The 15,408-nt window shown below is 47.8% G+C and overlaps 1 protein-coding gene across 2 annotated transcripts in view; it reads right to left on the bottom strand.

Moving 5' to 3' along the window:
• Positions 1-15,408, bottom strand: part of Wwtr1 (WW domain containing transcription regulator 1) — a 132,912-nt gene that overhangs the window by 35,751 nt on the left and 81,753 nt on the right. For both annotated transcript variants that reach the window (XM_045131091.1, XM_045131092.1), the window contains exon 3: positions 9,479-9,615. In XM_045131091.1, coding sequence (XP_044987026.1) covers positions 9,479-9,615 — 137 coding nt within the window. The remainder of the gene's footprint in view (positions 1-9,478; positions 9,616-15,408) is intronic.

The raw sequence follows: 15,408 nt of genomic DNA on the forward strand, positions 1-15,408 counted from the left end.
AATTCCAGGTAGCCCTGGGCTAGAGTGAGACCCTACCCCGAAACAAACAAACAAAGAATGGGTTAAGTAAGGGCTAGGGGTGTGGCTCTGTGGTACAGTGACGGGTCTGGCATGCTTAAGGCCTAGGGTTCACTCCACTGTACTGAAAATGATGAATTGGTTAAATAAATTATGGAAGTCATAATTTAATGGTGACACTTAAGCCTACATCCCCAACTACTGGGAAGATTGAGGCTGGCTTGGGCTGCAGAGTCTCAAGAAAGCAAGAAATCTTCTGAGGTGTTGGTCAGTGATAGAGTGCTTGCCTAGCCTTGGGTTCAATCTCCACCACTGTAAAAAATAAAAATAAAATAAATAAATAAATAAATAAATAAGCTGCCAGAAGGAGATTGAATTTATTTGTTTGGGCAACGAGAGAATGTGGGTGCCACCTGCCACGGCGCATGGGTGGAGGTGAAAGAACGCCTTTGGGGGAGCCCCTGGCCCTTCACCTCACTTGAGGAGCTCCTGTCTCTGACTCTTGGCTGCTGGCTTGCAGCCTCAGAAAGTTCGGCCTCCACCTCGAAGCTTGCCTTCAGCGTGCTGGGATCGCAGAAACCCACCTCCTGTGGCCTCCTGCTGTCCTGGGGGCCTGGGGATTGAACTAGGTGTGGGGTCTCATGCACCCGGGCTCGGTTCTGGGCTGGCTCGCGGCAGGTGGGGGGGTGGATCCCTGCTGGAGGAGGGTGTCCTTGGGGCTTCCGGCGCTGCCTGAGCTCCTCGCTCTCCTGCGGCTCTTTCCATCTGCCTCCCCTGAAGACTGTGCAAAGCAAACGGACCCTTCCTCCCGGCAACCAGCCCTGATGGACGCCCTGTCCCACCACGTGAAGGTGACCACAGCACCCGGGGACTCAGACTTGAGCCACCTCCCCAGACCCCTAAAGCAGCTTTCTTCTGTTGTTGCTTTGGGTTTTTCTTTTTTTTGGTTTGTTTTAATTTTAATTTATTCTTTATTTTTATTTATTTATTTGAGAGCGACAGACAGAGAGATAAAGAGGCAGATATAGAGAGAGAATGGGCACGCCAGGGCCTCCAGCCACTGCAAAGGAACTCCAGACGCGTGCGCCCCCTTGTGCATCTGGCTTACGTGGGTCCTGGGGAATCGAGCCTTGAACTGGGGTCCTTAGGCTTCAAAGGCAAGTGCTTAACCACTAAGCCATCTCTCCAGCCCATGTTTTTTGTTTTTTTGTTTTTTTTTTTTTTGAGTTAGGGTTTCGCTGTAGCCTAGGCTGTCTTGGAATTCACTATGTACACTCAGGCTGGCCTTGATTACAATGGCTTTTTAGTCTTATGTATTCTTGCTCTCTCCCTCTCTCTGTCTCTGTCTCTCTCTCCTCTTCTCTTCTTTCTGTCTCTCCCTCATCCTCTTTCTCATAGCATTTTCTATAGTGACCAAATACCAATTATATAATAGAGAGGATGCATTCTTGGAATCTTGCTGGCTCAAATACTTGCAATTCTCATTTTTTTTTCTTAAGCCAGGAAGATGGGCTGGTATTTTCCCTTTAGCACCCTAGGCAAGAGGAGTATCAAGGTTTTTGTTTTCCTGGCTTCTTGTTTGGTATTATTTTCTTATTCTGCTGGTTGCACCATGGAAAATTACTCAGAGTAAAGCATGGCCGGACAGCTGTCCCTGGCCACCAACAACTGCAGAACCCCGGGGAATAAATTTAGACTTCTAGAGAGGAACCAGAAATCAACCAGCTGATACTGGGGTGGGGAAGGCGACGGGTGCACACAGGCTGAGGTGGGGGTGGACAACATCAGCGGAGGCCCGAAGCACAGATCAAAGCCTGGCGTCAAGGTCTCACTCAATGCTTGTCAACCTGGAGCAAGTGCATGAAGAGCCAGTCACCGGGAATCACAATGCCAGCGTTAGCTGGGCACAGGCTCGGGGCTGAGGGCTGCAGCCAGACAGCTGATGTGACTAAAACTACCAAGTTACTTCAGAAACTCCCAACGGAGGTGTGCATCTTGGTAAAGAGATTAGATGTTATCGAAGGCAAACACACACACATACACGTGTAGCGACAAAGAAAGCATGAAAACACAAGTCACCCCAGCTGTCCCCATCCTAAAGGGGACACATTCCTCCTGGGGGGTGGTGGTGGTCATCTCTTCGTCCTCTGAAGGGTCGTGGCTTTTTTCCAGGGGCAAGGGTAGCAGCAGGCATGACCCTCAGCAAGCTTAGTGGGAAGTGGACTTTTATGTTTATCCAAAGAACTCCAACAAGACGCTTCAATAATCTGGATTCTAAGCATTATCTGTTCCCTCGTTTTTGATGGTGGCTAGCTATGAATTAGGTCATAACACCCTGAAAACTGGCCTGGGGATTCATTCCCTTTTACAATACTCATGTGCACACTAATACCAAGTGATAAAGTCACACACACATGTACATGTGTCATGGACAAGTAGCCCAGCCAAAATGTGGTGAGCACAGAGAAGCTTCTTTTTCCAGAAGGCAGTGACCACTGGGAGGACTCGGAAGGCACCACGGTGCTGAGAAGTGACCACAGTGCTCAGCACAGAGACATCTCTATCACGCCTTCCAAGGCTCAGGGTCCACTGCGGAAGAGGTGGTGGGAAGAATGTACGAGCCAAAGGACGGGTAGGACTGCTTACAATGCACTCCTCCACACACAAATGGCCCGACAATACCTACACAAAACCCTCATAACAAGAGGAAAAGTGATGACATCAAAATAAAAGAGAGCCGGGGTTGGTGGAGCAGGCCTTTAATCCCAGCACTTGGGAGGCAGAGGTAGGAGGATCGCCTTGAGTTCGAGGCCACCCTGAGACTATAGAGTGAATTCCGGGTCAGCTTGAGCTAGAGCGAGACCCTGCCTCAAAAATAAAATAAAAATAAAAGAGACTAATTGAGGGAGGGGACATGATGGAGGGAGGGCCTGTGAAGGGGAACGTGGGAAAGAGGAGGGAATTATTATGGTTTATTGTCTATAATTATAGAAATTGTCAACAAAAAAAAGTCTTTCAAAATCTTTTGGGGTAAGTTAAAGGCTGGATGTCTGAGTAGGCCTGTGACCTTTCATCGGAAGGGCCCTCTCAAGCCACCGCGCTGGCAAACACAGCTCTGCGGAGGGTCCCGCGCCTGGCTGAAGGACACTTTGAAACCCCAAAGGTGGCAAACCTCCCCGGCAGCACCTCAGGACTCCTGACACAGGACTCCCAGAGGTGGGGCCTCGCCAGCGCCTCCCCGCGCAGCAGCCACCCAGGATGGTTTCTTTGAAGGGCAAGAAGCAGGACGCTGAGTTCTAAAGCTTTATGTTTCACCTGCCACCGTGGCACCCCGGCCACAGCACAGGAGACGCAGCACTGAGCACCGAGTCAATAGCTTGTCTGTTACGGGCGGGCACGGCTGCAGAAGGCCAGGCATTCCTGGACCTGCCCGTGTCTCCGTCAGGCCCTGGGCCTCTCCCCCCAACACCGTATCTTCCTCTCCCTCCACAAAAAGTTCAAGGGATCAAGTGTTTTTAATTTTCTTCCTTTGGGTTGTCTATTCCAACCTTTTGGCCCACATAAATTGAACATAACCATATTGGAGAGAAAACAGAAGAAACTGTTCATCTCCCTTAGGCCTAACTATGATGACTATTAACTTTTAGCCCAGGTCAGCCTGGGCTCGAGTGAGACCTCACCTTAAAAATATATATATACAGCAGGATCCCAGAGCAGGAAAACAAAACAAAACAACACAGTAGCTACAGTAGAAAGGGGAGGGAGTGGGGTGGGACCTGGAAACAAAGAAAAGATACCAGAACGTTCCACATGTTCCAAGCAACACTGGGCTGCCACATCCCATAGCTCTTTTATTTGCTTTTGAAAAAAAAATGGTTTTAAGTGTCTTTTTATATTTCCTAGAGGGGAAAATGAGCCAAGTTAGCAAACTGTGTACAGACAAGATTTTCCATCTTGTCTTGAAAATCATGCCGAGAATTAAAAGAAAAAAAAACAAACCCCACACATGTGTTTATAATTTGAGAACAGACGGAGACACAGACCTGAAGGACCAATGCTGAGCCGGTGGCTGGCACATCTTCAAAGGAGAAAGTCCGTGCGTGCGTGTGCGTGCATGCGTGTGTGTGTGTGTGTGTGTGTGTGTGTGTGTGTGTGTGTGTTTTAATCCTATAGTATTAAAATACTGGCTGCATTCTACTAAAGCTTTCTGAACCAGTTAGGCCTGGCAGTCTGGTAAACTTGTTATGGTCTTTCTTTATCCTGTGCTGTCTGGAGGATACTGGCAGCCCCGTTCAGGGCCTTGCTGCAGAAAAGAGCTTGTTGCTGTGGGACTGACCACAGCTTGGCTCACCAAGCTTCACAACCACCAAGATTGTGGCCAAAGAGGCAAAAGAATCCCATGTCATGTCACTTTCTCTTGGGTTAATAAAGAAATACACACACACATACACACACACACACACACACACACACACACACACACACACACACTTCAAAGTTTTTAGGGATCTTGTATGTTGCCCATGAGTTCAGCACTGGAGAACTGAGACGTGTCACCCTGCGCTGAAGGAGAAACGAATGTTCTTGCTTGGAACACACAGTGTGTCTCCTGTTCACAACTACCCTGAGCAGAACTGGACAGGAGCAGAACTGTGTCTCCAGCTTGGTTTCTGGGACACCACCAGACAGTGTCACAGTTTCGAAATGAAAACACACACTTGATAAGCCAGCAGGTGACAGAGACTTATGACCCCGTGTGCTTGGGAGACTCAATGGTGGAGGCAGGAGGATGGAGAGTCTAAGGCCAGCAGGGCTACGGAGCAGGTCTGTCTCCACAGCGGGGGCTGGAGCGACGGCTCAGCAGTTACAGGTGTGTCCTTTCCTTAAGGCCCCTCTTCAAGTTCCCAGGATCCATGCAGGGCACGTGCACCAAGCAGCGCCTGTATCCGAGGTTCCGGTGGCTATGGCAAGAGGCCCTGGCATACCCATTCATTTTCTCTCTCTCTTTCTTTCTGCTTGAAAATAAATTAATAAATAATTTGAAACAAAAGCCAGCACGGTGTGGTGGCACACGCCTTTAATCCCAACAGTGGCAGGAGGACTACAGTGAGTGTGAGGCCAGCCTGAGACCACACAGTGAATTCCAGGTCAGCCTGGGCTGGAGAGAAACCCTACCTCAAAAAACAAAACAAACAAACAAAAAGCTACATTAGCCAGGTGAGGTGGAGCACGCCTTTAATCCCAGCACTCAGGAGGCAGAGGCAGGAGGATCATCTTGAGTTCAAGTCCACCGTTGAGACTACATAGTGAATTCCAGGTCGGCCTGAACTAGACTGAGACCCTCACCTTGAAAAAACAAACAAACAAACAAACAAAAAAAGCCAGCTTAAGTATGACATGGTTGGGGGCTTCTGAAGGTTCCTGAAAGTTCCAAGGCTTTTCTTCTAAAAGGGTACAGCAAAATCCATCCCTCTGAGGATAGAGGGGCCAAAAAACTGAGGAAAATCTAAGCCTTTAGCTCACAAGAATAATTACAATAATACATTTTCTTGGGGACTCACTGTTCACCAGCTACAAGGCATGGACTGTTTCCAATCAACTCTATCTGGTACGTGCTACAATTTCCACCACTTGACAGAGAAGGAAAATGGAGCTCAGAAGTTACATAACTGACTCAACAAATAAACCCCTAACCTAAGAGGGGTTGGCTCCGAAGTGACGCTCTTCCCTCTCCCCGCTGAACGAAGGCTCAGTCCTCCGTCCCATGCCACTTCCAATCCCCTCACCCTTCACCATGACCACACCCCACAAGAGACTGAGCTCAGTAAGTTCAGTAGCAGGCTGTATTTTTGCCATTCCCACTGTTCTATATGCATTAGCACTGGCTGTATAAATAATCTTTTCTGGTCAAGGCGTTTGCTTGAAAACCCAAAACCAAGGTTCGATTCCCAAGACCCACGTTAGCCAGATGCACAAGGGGGAGCGTGCATCTGGAGTTTGTCTACAGTGGCTGGAGGCCCTGGAGTGCCCATTCTCTCTCTCTCTCTCCCTCTTTTTCTGTCAAATAAATAAAAAATAAAATACTAAAAAAAAAAAAAAAAAAAGAATCCTTTCTAAGCCTGGCATGGTGGTGCACACCTTTAATCCCAGCACTCAGGAGGCAGGGGTAGGAGGATCGCCATGAGTTCAAGGCCACCTTGAGACTACAAGGTGAATTCCAGATCAGCCTGGGCTAGAGTAAAACCCTACCTGGGGGAGGGGGGAGATCCTTTCTGAGCTGAGGAGATGGCTTAGTGGTTAAAGGCGCTTTCATGCCCAGGTTCAATTTTCTAGTACCCACATAAAACTAGAAGCACAAAATGGCATGTAAAGGAGAGACAAATCATTGACAGTGGCAAGGCACATCCATTCTCTCTTAAAGAAATAAATAAATAGTAAAAAAAAAAAAAAAAAAAAAAAGAATTGGAGGCTAGAGAGATGGCTCAGTGGTTAAAACTCTTTCTTTCAAAGCCTCACAGCCCAGGTTCAAATCCCCAGTACCCACACAAAACCAGACACACAAAGTAAGGTACCCAAAGTGGCATACGAATTCGGAGTGTGTTCACAGTGGCAAGAGGCCAGGGCACTTCTATTCTCTCCTTCCCTCTCTCCCTCCTCCCCTCCTTCTCTAAAAAATAAATTTAAAAACCAATACTGCACTGGAGAGATTGCTTAGTGGTTAAGGTGCTTGCCTAGGAAGCCTAAGGACTCAGGTTCAATTCCCCAGTACCCACGTAAGCCGGATGCACAAGGTGGCACATGTGTCTGGAGTTCATTTGCAGTGGCTGGAGGCCCTGGCACACCCATTCACTCTCTATTGGCCTCTCTCTCTCTCATAAATAAATAAATAAAAATTTTAAAATGCTGCAGGGCTTCCACTAGGTAAGGTCTCCTTTATACTATCTGAGGTCCTCTAGTGTTTCCTGGCTTTTAGGAGGAGAAAGTCATCAACCATCTTAGCCAACAGAAGACTCTGCAAGCTTTACATCTGGCCAGCTGGCCGAATGTACCAACTGGTGCAATGGTGGCATGTCTGTTATGGGGAAACCAACTATTCTCTGATTGGACTTGCGGCCTGTTCCAGGGGCCAGGTACTGAATACCTAGTCAAAAGCCTATGGCTGAGACGGTCATAAGCCCTAGGGGAGTACTGCTGCCTGGCTAAATTCATACATTATGACCACCAATTGCCCTCTAAACACTTTGTTTTTCAAGGTAGGGTCTCATTCTAGCCCAGGTTGACCTGAAACTTACTCTGTAGTTCCAGGCTGGACTTGAGGTCACAGCTATTCTCCTACTTCTACCTCCCAAGTGCTGGGATGAAAGAAGTGTGCCACCATATCCATCTATATTGTCTATATTTATGAAACTTGTCAATAAAAAGTTAAAAATTGGAAAAAAAATAATTTCAAAGGAATCAGTAAGAAAAACCAAGTATCATGTGGGAAGAGGAACTGGTACATTCCATCAGGAGGCAATACCCTCCCTGAGAGTATAAAGTAAGGTGTTTCTTTCTACAGCACATAATGATAAAATAAACTCTATTAATGTGTCAAGTATCGTTCTGAGCAGTATGTGTGTATGCATGTATGTATGCAGTGTGTATACATAGACATGTATAGACATATCCCATTTTTATGTGTGTGTGTTGGGGTTCTGAACTAGGGTTCTCATGCTTGCACAGCACTCACTGGAACATTTCCCCAGCCAATTCTACTTTTTTTGTTGTTGTTGTTTTTTGGTTTTTCGAGGTAGGGTCTCACTGTGGCCCAGGCTGAACTGGAATTCACTATGGAGTCTCAGGGTGGCCTCGAACTCACAGCGATCCTCCTACCTCTGCCTCCCGAGTGCTGGGATTAAAGGCGTGCGCCACCACGCCCGGCTCTTCGGCTTTTTAGGTAGCAGCTCACTCTAGCCCAGGTTGACCTGCAATTCACTATGTAATCTCAGGACGGCCTAGAACTCACAGCTCCGCCTCCTTGGTGCTGGGATCAAAGGTGTGTGCCACCGCGCCCGGTTTGTTCTGCTTTTTGAGGTCGGGTCTTGCTCTAGGTGGACACCTCCAGCTACCATTTAACTTTCATTCACAATTCTTTTATTGATTAAAATGGAGACTGTTTATTAAGAAAATGGCTGGAGCGATGGCTTAGCAGTTAAGGCGTCTGCCTGTAAAGCCAAAGGATCATGGTTCGATTCTCCAGGACCCCATGTAAGCCAGATGCACAAGGGGTTGCATTGGTCTCGACTTCGTTTGTAGTGGCTGGAGGCCCTGGTGTGCCCATTCTCTCCCTCTCTCTCTCTCTCTCTCTCAAATAAAATATATATTAAAAACAAAAGAAAAAGAAAGCTGGGCATGGTGGTGCACACCTTTAATCCCAGCGCTAGGGAGGCAGAGGTAGGAGGATCACTGCAAGTTGCAGGCCACCCTGAGACTACAGAGTGAATTCCAGGTCAGCCTGGGCTAGAATGACCCCTACACCAAAGTTTTTTTGTATTGTGTATATGTAAGTAGAAAAATAGGGCTGGAGAGATGGCTTAGCGGTTAAGCGCTTGCCTGTGAAGCCTAAGGACCCCGGTTCGAGGCTCGGTTCCCCAGGTCCCACGTTAGCCAGATGCACAAGGGGGCGCACACGTCTGGAGTTCGTTTGCAGAGGCTGGAAGCCCTGGCGCGCCCATTCTCTCTCTCCATCTGTCTTTCTCTCTGTGTCTGTCGCTCTCAAATAAATAAATAAAAATTTAAAAAAAAAGAAAAGAAAAATAGATTAATGAGGGTAAAAATGTCCAAGTGAGGTCAGGGGAAGAGATTGAGTAAAGGAAAGGCGGAGGGAGGGCTAATCAAAATCTAAGAGGATATAAATTAATCATATGGAAATCTACTTTTTTGGACAATGGAACACACAGGAGCCATAGGTTGTTACTAGACAATGTTCAGTGCCAGGGATGTGATACCTTCCAGTGAGTTGTTGGCCACAGTTGTCCCTGATGCCCTTAAACCATTACAGGCCATTGCCAAGGCCCTTGGTTTCCCACCAGGAATAGATGGTAAGACACTATTGCTGAAGACTCCACATACTTGGGCTGCAAGGTCACTGAGTGCAGGCTGGAGGAACCAAAGTCCACACGCACGCACGCACGCACGCACGCACACACTCCCTTCTTGCCTTCATTGGAATGAAGACAGAAGGAGTCCAGAAGTTTCAGAGAACTTGTTTACGGAAACAGCAGAGTCCAGAACTGCAGGGCACACGTAAGGTGGCCCCGTCGCAGACGGTGGCAGAAGCACCGTGACAAAGGGCTGAGGCTGGAAGAAGTCCTGTCTGGGCACGTGAAGAGACCCCGAGGCAGGCAAGCAGAGACGGCCACAAGCCACTGGCCCAGCGCCTCGTCCTTCAGCCTGCGGTCAGAGCGAGCTCGGGACTTACCCAGGTTTGCCTGGGGCACTGCCATGGACCTCTGGGGCACCGGGGCGGAAGAGACGGCAGGGTGGAGGCTCACGTGATTCAGGGGCTGAGTCATCACCTTCCGAGGGTCTTGCCACGTGGTGATTTTTTCTATGTGACTAAAAGAAGGAAAACAATTAATCACTTTATTAATTACCATCATCAACAACGTGACTGGTAATAAGCATCACACCGCTCCCGCCCCTCAGCCCTGCTCACGAGTAGGTGACAAATGTTTGCTTTCATCCAGTGCCTCCCTGGCCCATGTGGCCCTGCCATCCCAGTTGAGCACCCACGGAGCCCGTTCTCCTCAGCAGCTAAGGAACCACTCATCGATGTCACAGGGAACGCTCCTGTCCTGACAAAGGTCCCATCCTCTCCTTCCCCGCCAGACTCCCACACTCTTCCACCTGGTGCACATGACACATGAGGGCCCCACTGCTGTGCCCAACCAAAGACAGACCCATGACACAGCCTCCTGACACCGCATGACCCTGCTCTTCCTAGCGCGCAAAGCCCGCAAGCAGCTTGGTTAACCTGCCAGCCAGCAGGGAGCAGCTGGGTAGCTGGGGGACAGAGACGAAGGGAAGAGCTGCAGAAAGCTCTGGCCAGTGCCGCATGGTGGAGAGACTTGGACTGAGGCTTGGGGATCCACCAGACATGACTGGACTTCTGACAGTAGACATCCTTGCATTGCAGTGGCTTGGTCTCAGATCAACTAGCCTAACATCAGCTTTGGTTCAAGATTTCCAATATATCTTGAGAAAGGTGAACAAGACATTCAGAGACATCTCTCAACCACATCATGGACTCTTTCTCAGTCCAGTAAGCTCTATATTTAGTGCCGGGTATGGAAAACGTAATCAAAAGCCTATGGCAGGGGAGATCATGAGCCTTATGGGGGCATAGCGCTGAGAAGAAGGGACAGAGGAGTGTCCAGCACTGAAACATCTCTATCACACCCTCCAAGGCTCAGCGGCCATTTGCGGAAGAGGTGGCAGAAGGAATGTAAGAGCCAAAGGAAGGGTACCACTCCTTATAGTGCAACTGTCTGGACAGAAATTGGCCTCGAAATCCACGGCCTCACAGTGCCTAGCAATACCTTCACAAGTCCCTCATAATAGCAAGAAAATAAGATGACATCAAAATAAAAGAGAAGACTAATGGAGAGGGAGGGAATGTGATGGAGAGTGGAGCTGTGAAGGGGAAAGTTGGGGGGGGATTATCATGGTTTATTATCTGTAAGTATAGAAATTCTCAATAAAAAAGTTATACATAAAAAAAAAAAAGAACCGTTAATCCCAGCACTTCGGAAGCAGAGGTAAGGAGGATTGCCGTGAGTTCGGGGCCACCCTGAGACTAACTCAATCCTCCTACTGTTCCAGTGGTTTCGAGCCATACGTAGGCTTGTGCTCCTCTCCCGCTTCCCAAGCCCTTCCGCTGCGCTGTCTCCTCTTGGCCCCTCTTGACGTCACTGAGTCACTTCCTTTCTCCGGTTGCTCAGTGTGACCGTGTCCTTTGCCCGGATCCACAGTGGAGCTAGATTAATCCTTACTCCCCCACTTCCCACCTCCTTACTGGCTTATTCCCTGGCTGAGCGTTCTTCACGAAAAAATCTATTTGAAAAGCCTGATCTCTCATGGAAATTAATATATAAACTTATATAAATATAGATATTCAATCTTTCTATAAGAGCTCCGAAAATCTATATTATAGACTATTTTTATGTGTGAAAAGGAAACAAGGAGAAAGATACTGAGCCACGGATGGTGATATATGCACACAATGGGTTCACTAGTGGAGACTTTCGTTTTCTGTATCTAAATTCCTTAGTATATTCCAGATTTTTAGCAGGGACTATGGGCTGAATTCACAGGTACCAAAGCTATACTACTCATGAAGGCACAAACAGAAAAACCAAAAAAAGGAAAATTAACACATTAATGTGCAGGTCACTGGTACAAAAAAGATTGAAGACATTGTAAATTTAGCTCATATCTTCATGCAGATCCAGAAAGAAAGGAAATGGAATCCATTGCTTGGCCCCATGGTGTTTATAAAGAAAAAAAAATAGCAATTCCTAAGGGGAAGAACTTTTGTTGACAAAGAAAAAGTTTTCCCTTTAGCTAGTAGGTAGAAGGAAAGGCTCCCATGGTAAGTTTGAAGGGGACTGGTATTTTCCCTTCCTTTGAGGGCCAGACCAGCTCTGGGCCTCAAACCCCAGCAGAGTCCACCAGCATCACTTGTAGGGACCTCGAGTTTGCCTTTCACACTAACACCTCCTTGAGATGATTCTGGGCTGGAAACAGTAGCTTAGGAAAAACTGTTGTGTGAAACCATTTTCCCCCTTGTGGATTAGTTAATTCTTCAGTAAAGACAAACTTTCAGAAAGCCATTTCAAGCACTGGATAGATTCTGGGGGGGGGGGGGGAATCACTGGAACGAAAAGAAACAGTACTCTCACCTTCCAGGGCTGGCCCACCCGTCAGCCTGGGGGTGCCACCTTCGCTGGGTTCACACTGCCTCCTAGAGCCTTTCTCCTGGCCAAAAAAAAAACCCTCAGAAGCACCGCCACAGTGTGACCCCACCGCCAACGTGGCCTCTTGCCAGGGTCCACAAAGACCAGTCTTGAAATCTCCCGGGAACCTTAGCTTTAACACTAGCTGTGACCCTGTGTGACCTACGTGGACACGTTATTTAAGTCACCCAAGACTTAGGACCCGTATCCATTAAACAAAGGGGAAGAAGTATCTATTAACGAACGCACTGCTTCCTCACTGTGAGGGTCTGTTCTGAGAATCTTATGATCCAAGTCACTTACTGGTTTTATGACCAGTTGACCAGGGTTTCTAAGTGACCACACTTATCTGTGTGTACAAGGAAGACAAGACAGGCTCCTGCCTCAAGCACGGGGCTGACAACATTTGGTTCAAGTTGACTCAAACCCACGGACTGTACACTTACGCTGGATGCATGACGCACAGGGTAGGAATAAAAACGAAAAGCAAAGCCGGGCGTGGTGGCGCACGCCTTTGATCCCAGCACTCAGGAGGCAGAGGCAGGAGGATCACCTTGAGTTCAAGGCCACCCTGAGACTCCATAGTGAGTTCCAGGTCACCCTGGGCTAGAGTGAGACCCTACTTCGAAAAACAAAAACGAAAACAAACAAACAAACAAAAAAAAAAAAAGAAAAGCATTTTGTGAATAGAAAACCCTGACCAGGGTTGGAGAGATGGCTTAACGGTTAAGGTGCTTGCCTGCAAAGCCAAAAGACCTAGGTTTGAGTCCTCAGGACCCAGCTGCACAGGGAGGCACATGCGTACGGAGTTCATTTGCAGTGCCTGGAGACCTAGTGTGGCCATTCTCTATCTGCCTCTTTCTCTCTCAAATAAATATACACAAATTAAAAATGAAAGAAAAAGAAACTGGTCTGGAGAGAGCTTTAGCGGTTAAAGCATTTCCCTGTGAGGCTTAAGGATCCAGGTTCTGTTCCCCAGAACCCATGCAAATCAGATGCACAAGGTGTTGCACGCGCCTGGAATTCATTTGCACTGCCTGGAGGCCCTGGTGCACCCATTCTCTCTCTTCCTCTCTCAAATAAATAAAGAAAATATTAAAAAAAAAAAAAAACACCTGACCAGCCACAGAACCATGAAAAGCAGAGAGAAAAGGTTCAACTCCCTGGGACCCACATAAGCCAGATTTACAAGGTGGTGCATGTGTCTGGAGTTCCTTTGCAGTGGCTACAGGCCCTGGTGTGCCCATTCTCTCTCTCTCTCTCTCTCTCTCTCTCTCTCTCTCTCTCTCTCCTCTCTCTGCTTCTTTCTCTCTCTGTGTCTCAAATAAATAAAATGTGAAAAAAAAATTTGTGGGGGGGGGAACAGGTCCTGGCAGCTTCTCACTGCCCAGGTAAAGGTCCAGTGTATTTGGATGGATTCTTCAATTCTTGACCTATTATACTAACTCTATGGAAGGAAGCCATGCAACAAAGACGTGTGGAAACAGAGAAGGCCTTTTGTATTGCTGGGAGAATACAAAGATATAAAAATAGGAATGACTACAAGTGCTTGACTCTGACAGAATTTAGAATTCCTCGTACATGGGCAAAAGCCTGTCTTCAAAATAAATGCTTTGGCCTGGAGAGATGGCTTGGCGGTTAAGGCACTTGCCTGCAAAGCCAAAAGACCCAGGTTTGATTCCCCAGGACCCACGTAAGCCAGGTGCACATTTGGAGTTGGTTTGCAGTGGCTGGAGGGCCGGGTGTGCCCACTCTCTCTCTCTCCCTTTCCAATAAATAAATAACTAAAGTATATTTTTTAAATGTATGTGTTTTACCTTTTACTGCATTGTCCCTTCGTTCCTCCCACCTGCGTCCTCAATATGTTAGAGTTCTGCATCACAGTCGGACATCAGAGCTCCCACCGTCAGCGGAGGATAAAGGATTCTCTTTACCCACCACAGCCAAGGCAGCAAAAACCACGCCAGTGAGACAGGAATTCAAAGGCATCTTGGGGCTCAAAACTCAATCATACTCAACACTCTTTGTTTTCATTCCTTTGATGAATTTCCTCTTTCGCCCCTTCCTCTGACTCCCCCTGGCTGGGGAGGGCAGCCATATTTCTCTTCCAGCACGAATCGTTCTAATGACAGCAGATCACAGCACAGTGTGCTAGAATAGAAGGCATTTGAAAGAATGCCACAACCGCATGGTGCCTGCGAACCCAGTTTCAGGGGTAGATAAGTGGTGTACTGGACCACGTTGTCACCCTCTTAAAATTTTAGGACAAAAAGCTAGGCGTGGTGGCGCACGCCTTTAATCCCAGCATGTGGGAGGTAGAGGTAGGAGGATCGCCGTGAGTTCAAGGCCACCTTGAGACTACATAGTGAATTCCAGGTCAGCCTGAGCTAGGATGAAACCCTACTACGAAAAACAAAAACAAAAACAAACAAACAAAAAAAAATTATAACAAATATGTGCATTAAAGGCAATTACCTTCAATCCAACATTGCTTGATGAGGTAGCTTTGCAACTTACTTTATGGGAACTGGTCCAAATTTGGGAACTGGCTCAGTAGTGTTAAAAATGGAAATTAATAAATTATCAGATAAGGCTTGCCAAGTAAACCTAAGCCATTGTAAGCCGACAACAAATGTTATGCCAACTTCTAACCCCGTAGCAGATGGTGAGAAGAATAGCCCAAGACTTGCATTACGGTTTGAAAATCTTCCCAATTATAATTAGAATACAAATATGCAAAGTTGCTTTAATTTTCTGTTGTGCCTCAGAGACAAAAATTACCCGATTTCAACCTAATGAAACCTCCTAGAAAAGTGTTCTTGAGAGCGTGTTTGGAGGTTGCAGCAGGGAGCGCAGCTGCTCGTATACCCTTGACCGAAGCCCGGGCCTCGGCTACTCGGGGAAGGTCGGCGTCTTCACCCACTGAGCACGCAGCTTCCGGAGGGACGCACGTGGAGCCAGGGAGGAAGGGGGCACCCACCCAGCCAGCCAGATCAGCCGGAAAAAACCCTGGAGATCAATGGGGCGACAGACGTTGCAGCCAGATCGCCCTCACATCCCTATTCTTATTTAAGTTTCAAGACTTAGGAAATGGCCCATCAGATCGGATCTTTACTCCGATTTTCAAATTTTAGGAGTAGTACCTTTTGTACTGCTGCGCTGCGATGGCATTTATGTCTTCTGACTTTCGCCAGTTAAGGTTCTCACCACAAGAACCTGGTGCCTGGCGTGTGTTCTTGCCTTCTCCCAGCAACCGCCCCCCGTCCCTGCACACCCTCTCCAGCAGTCCTCCCGACATCACGTAAGCAGTGGGACCCCGTAGCAGGACAGGCCGCCGTTGCTGTGGGAGCCCAGCTCACTGCTCGTGTCTAAACCAGAAACCCGGCTTAATCCA

The sequence above is a fragment of the Jaculus jaculus genome, chromosome 12 (assembly GCF_020740685.1).
Source record: "Jaculus jaculus isolate mJacJac1 chromosome 12, mJacJac1.mat.Y.cur, whole genome shotgun sequence".
NCBI classification, from domain to species: domain Eukaryota; kingdom Metazoa; phylum Chordata; class Mammalia; order Rodentia; family Dipodidae; genus Jaculus; species Jaculus jaculus.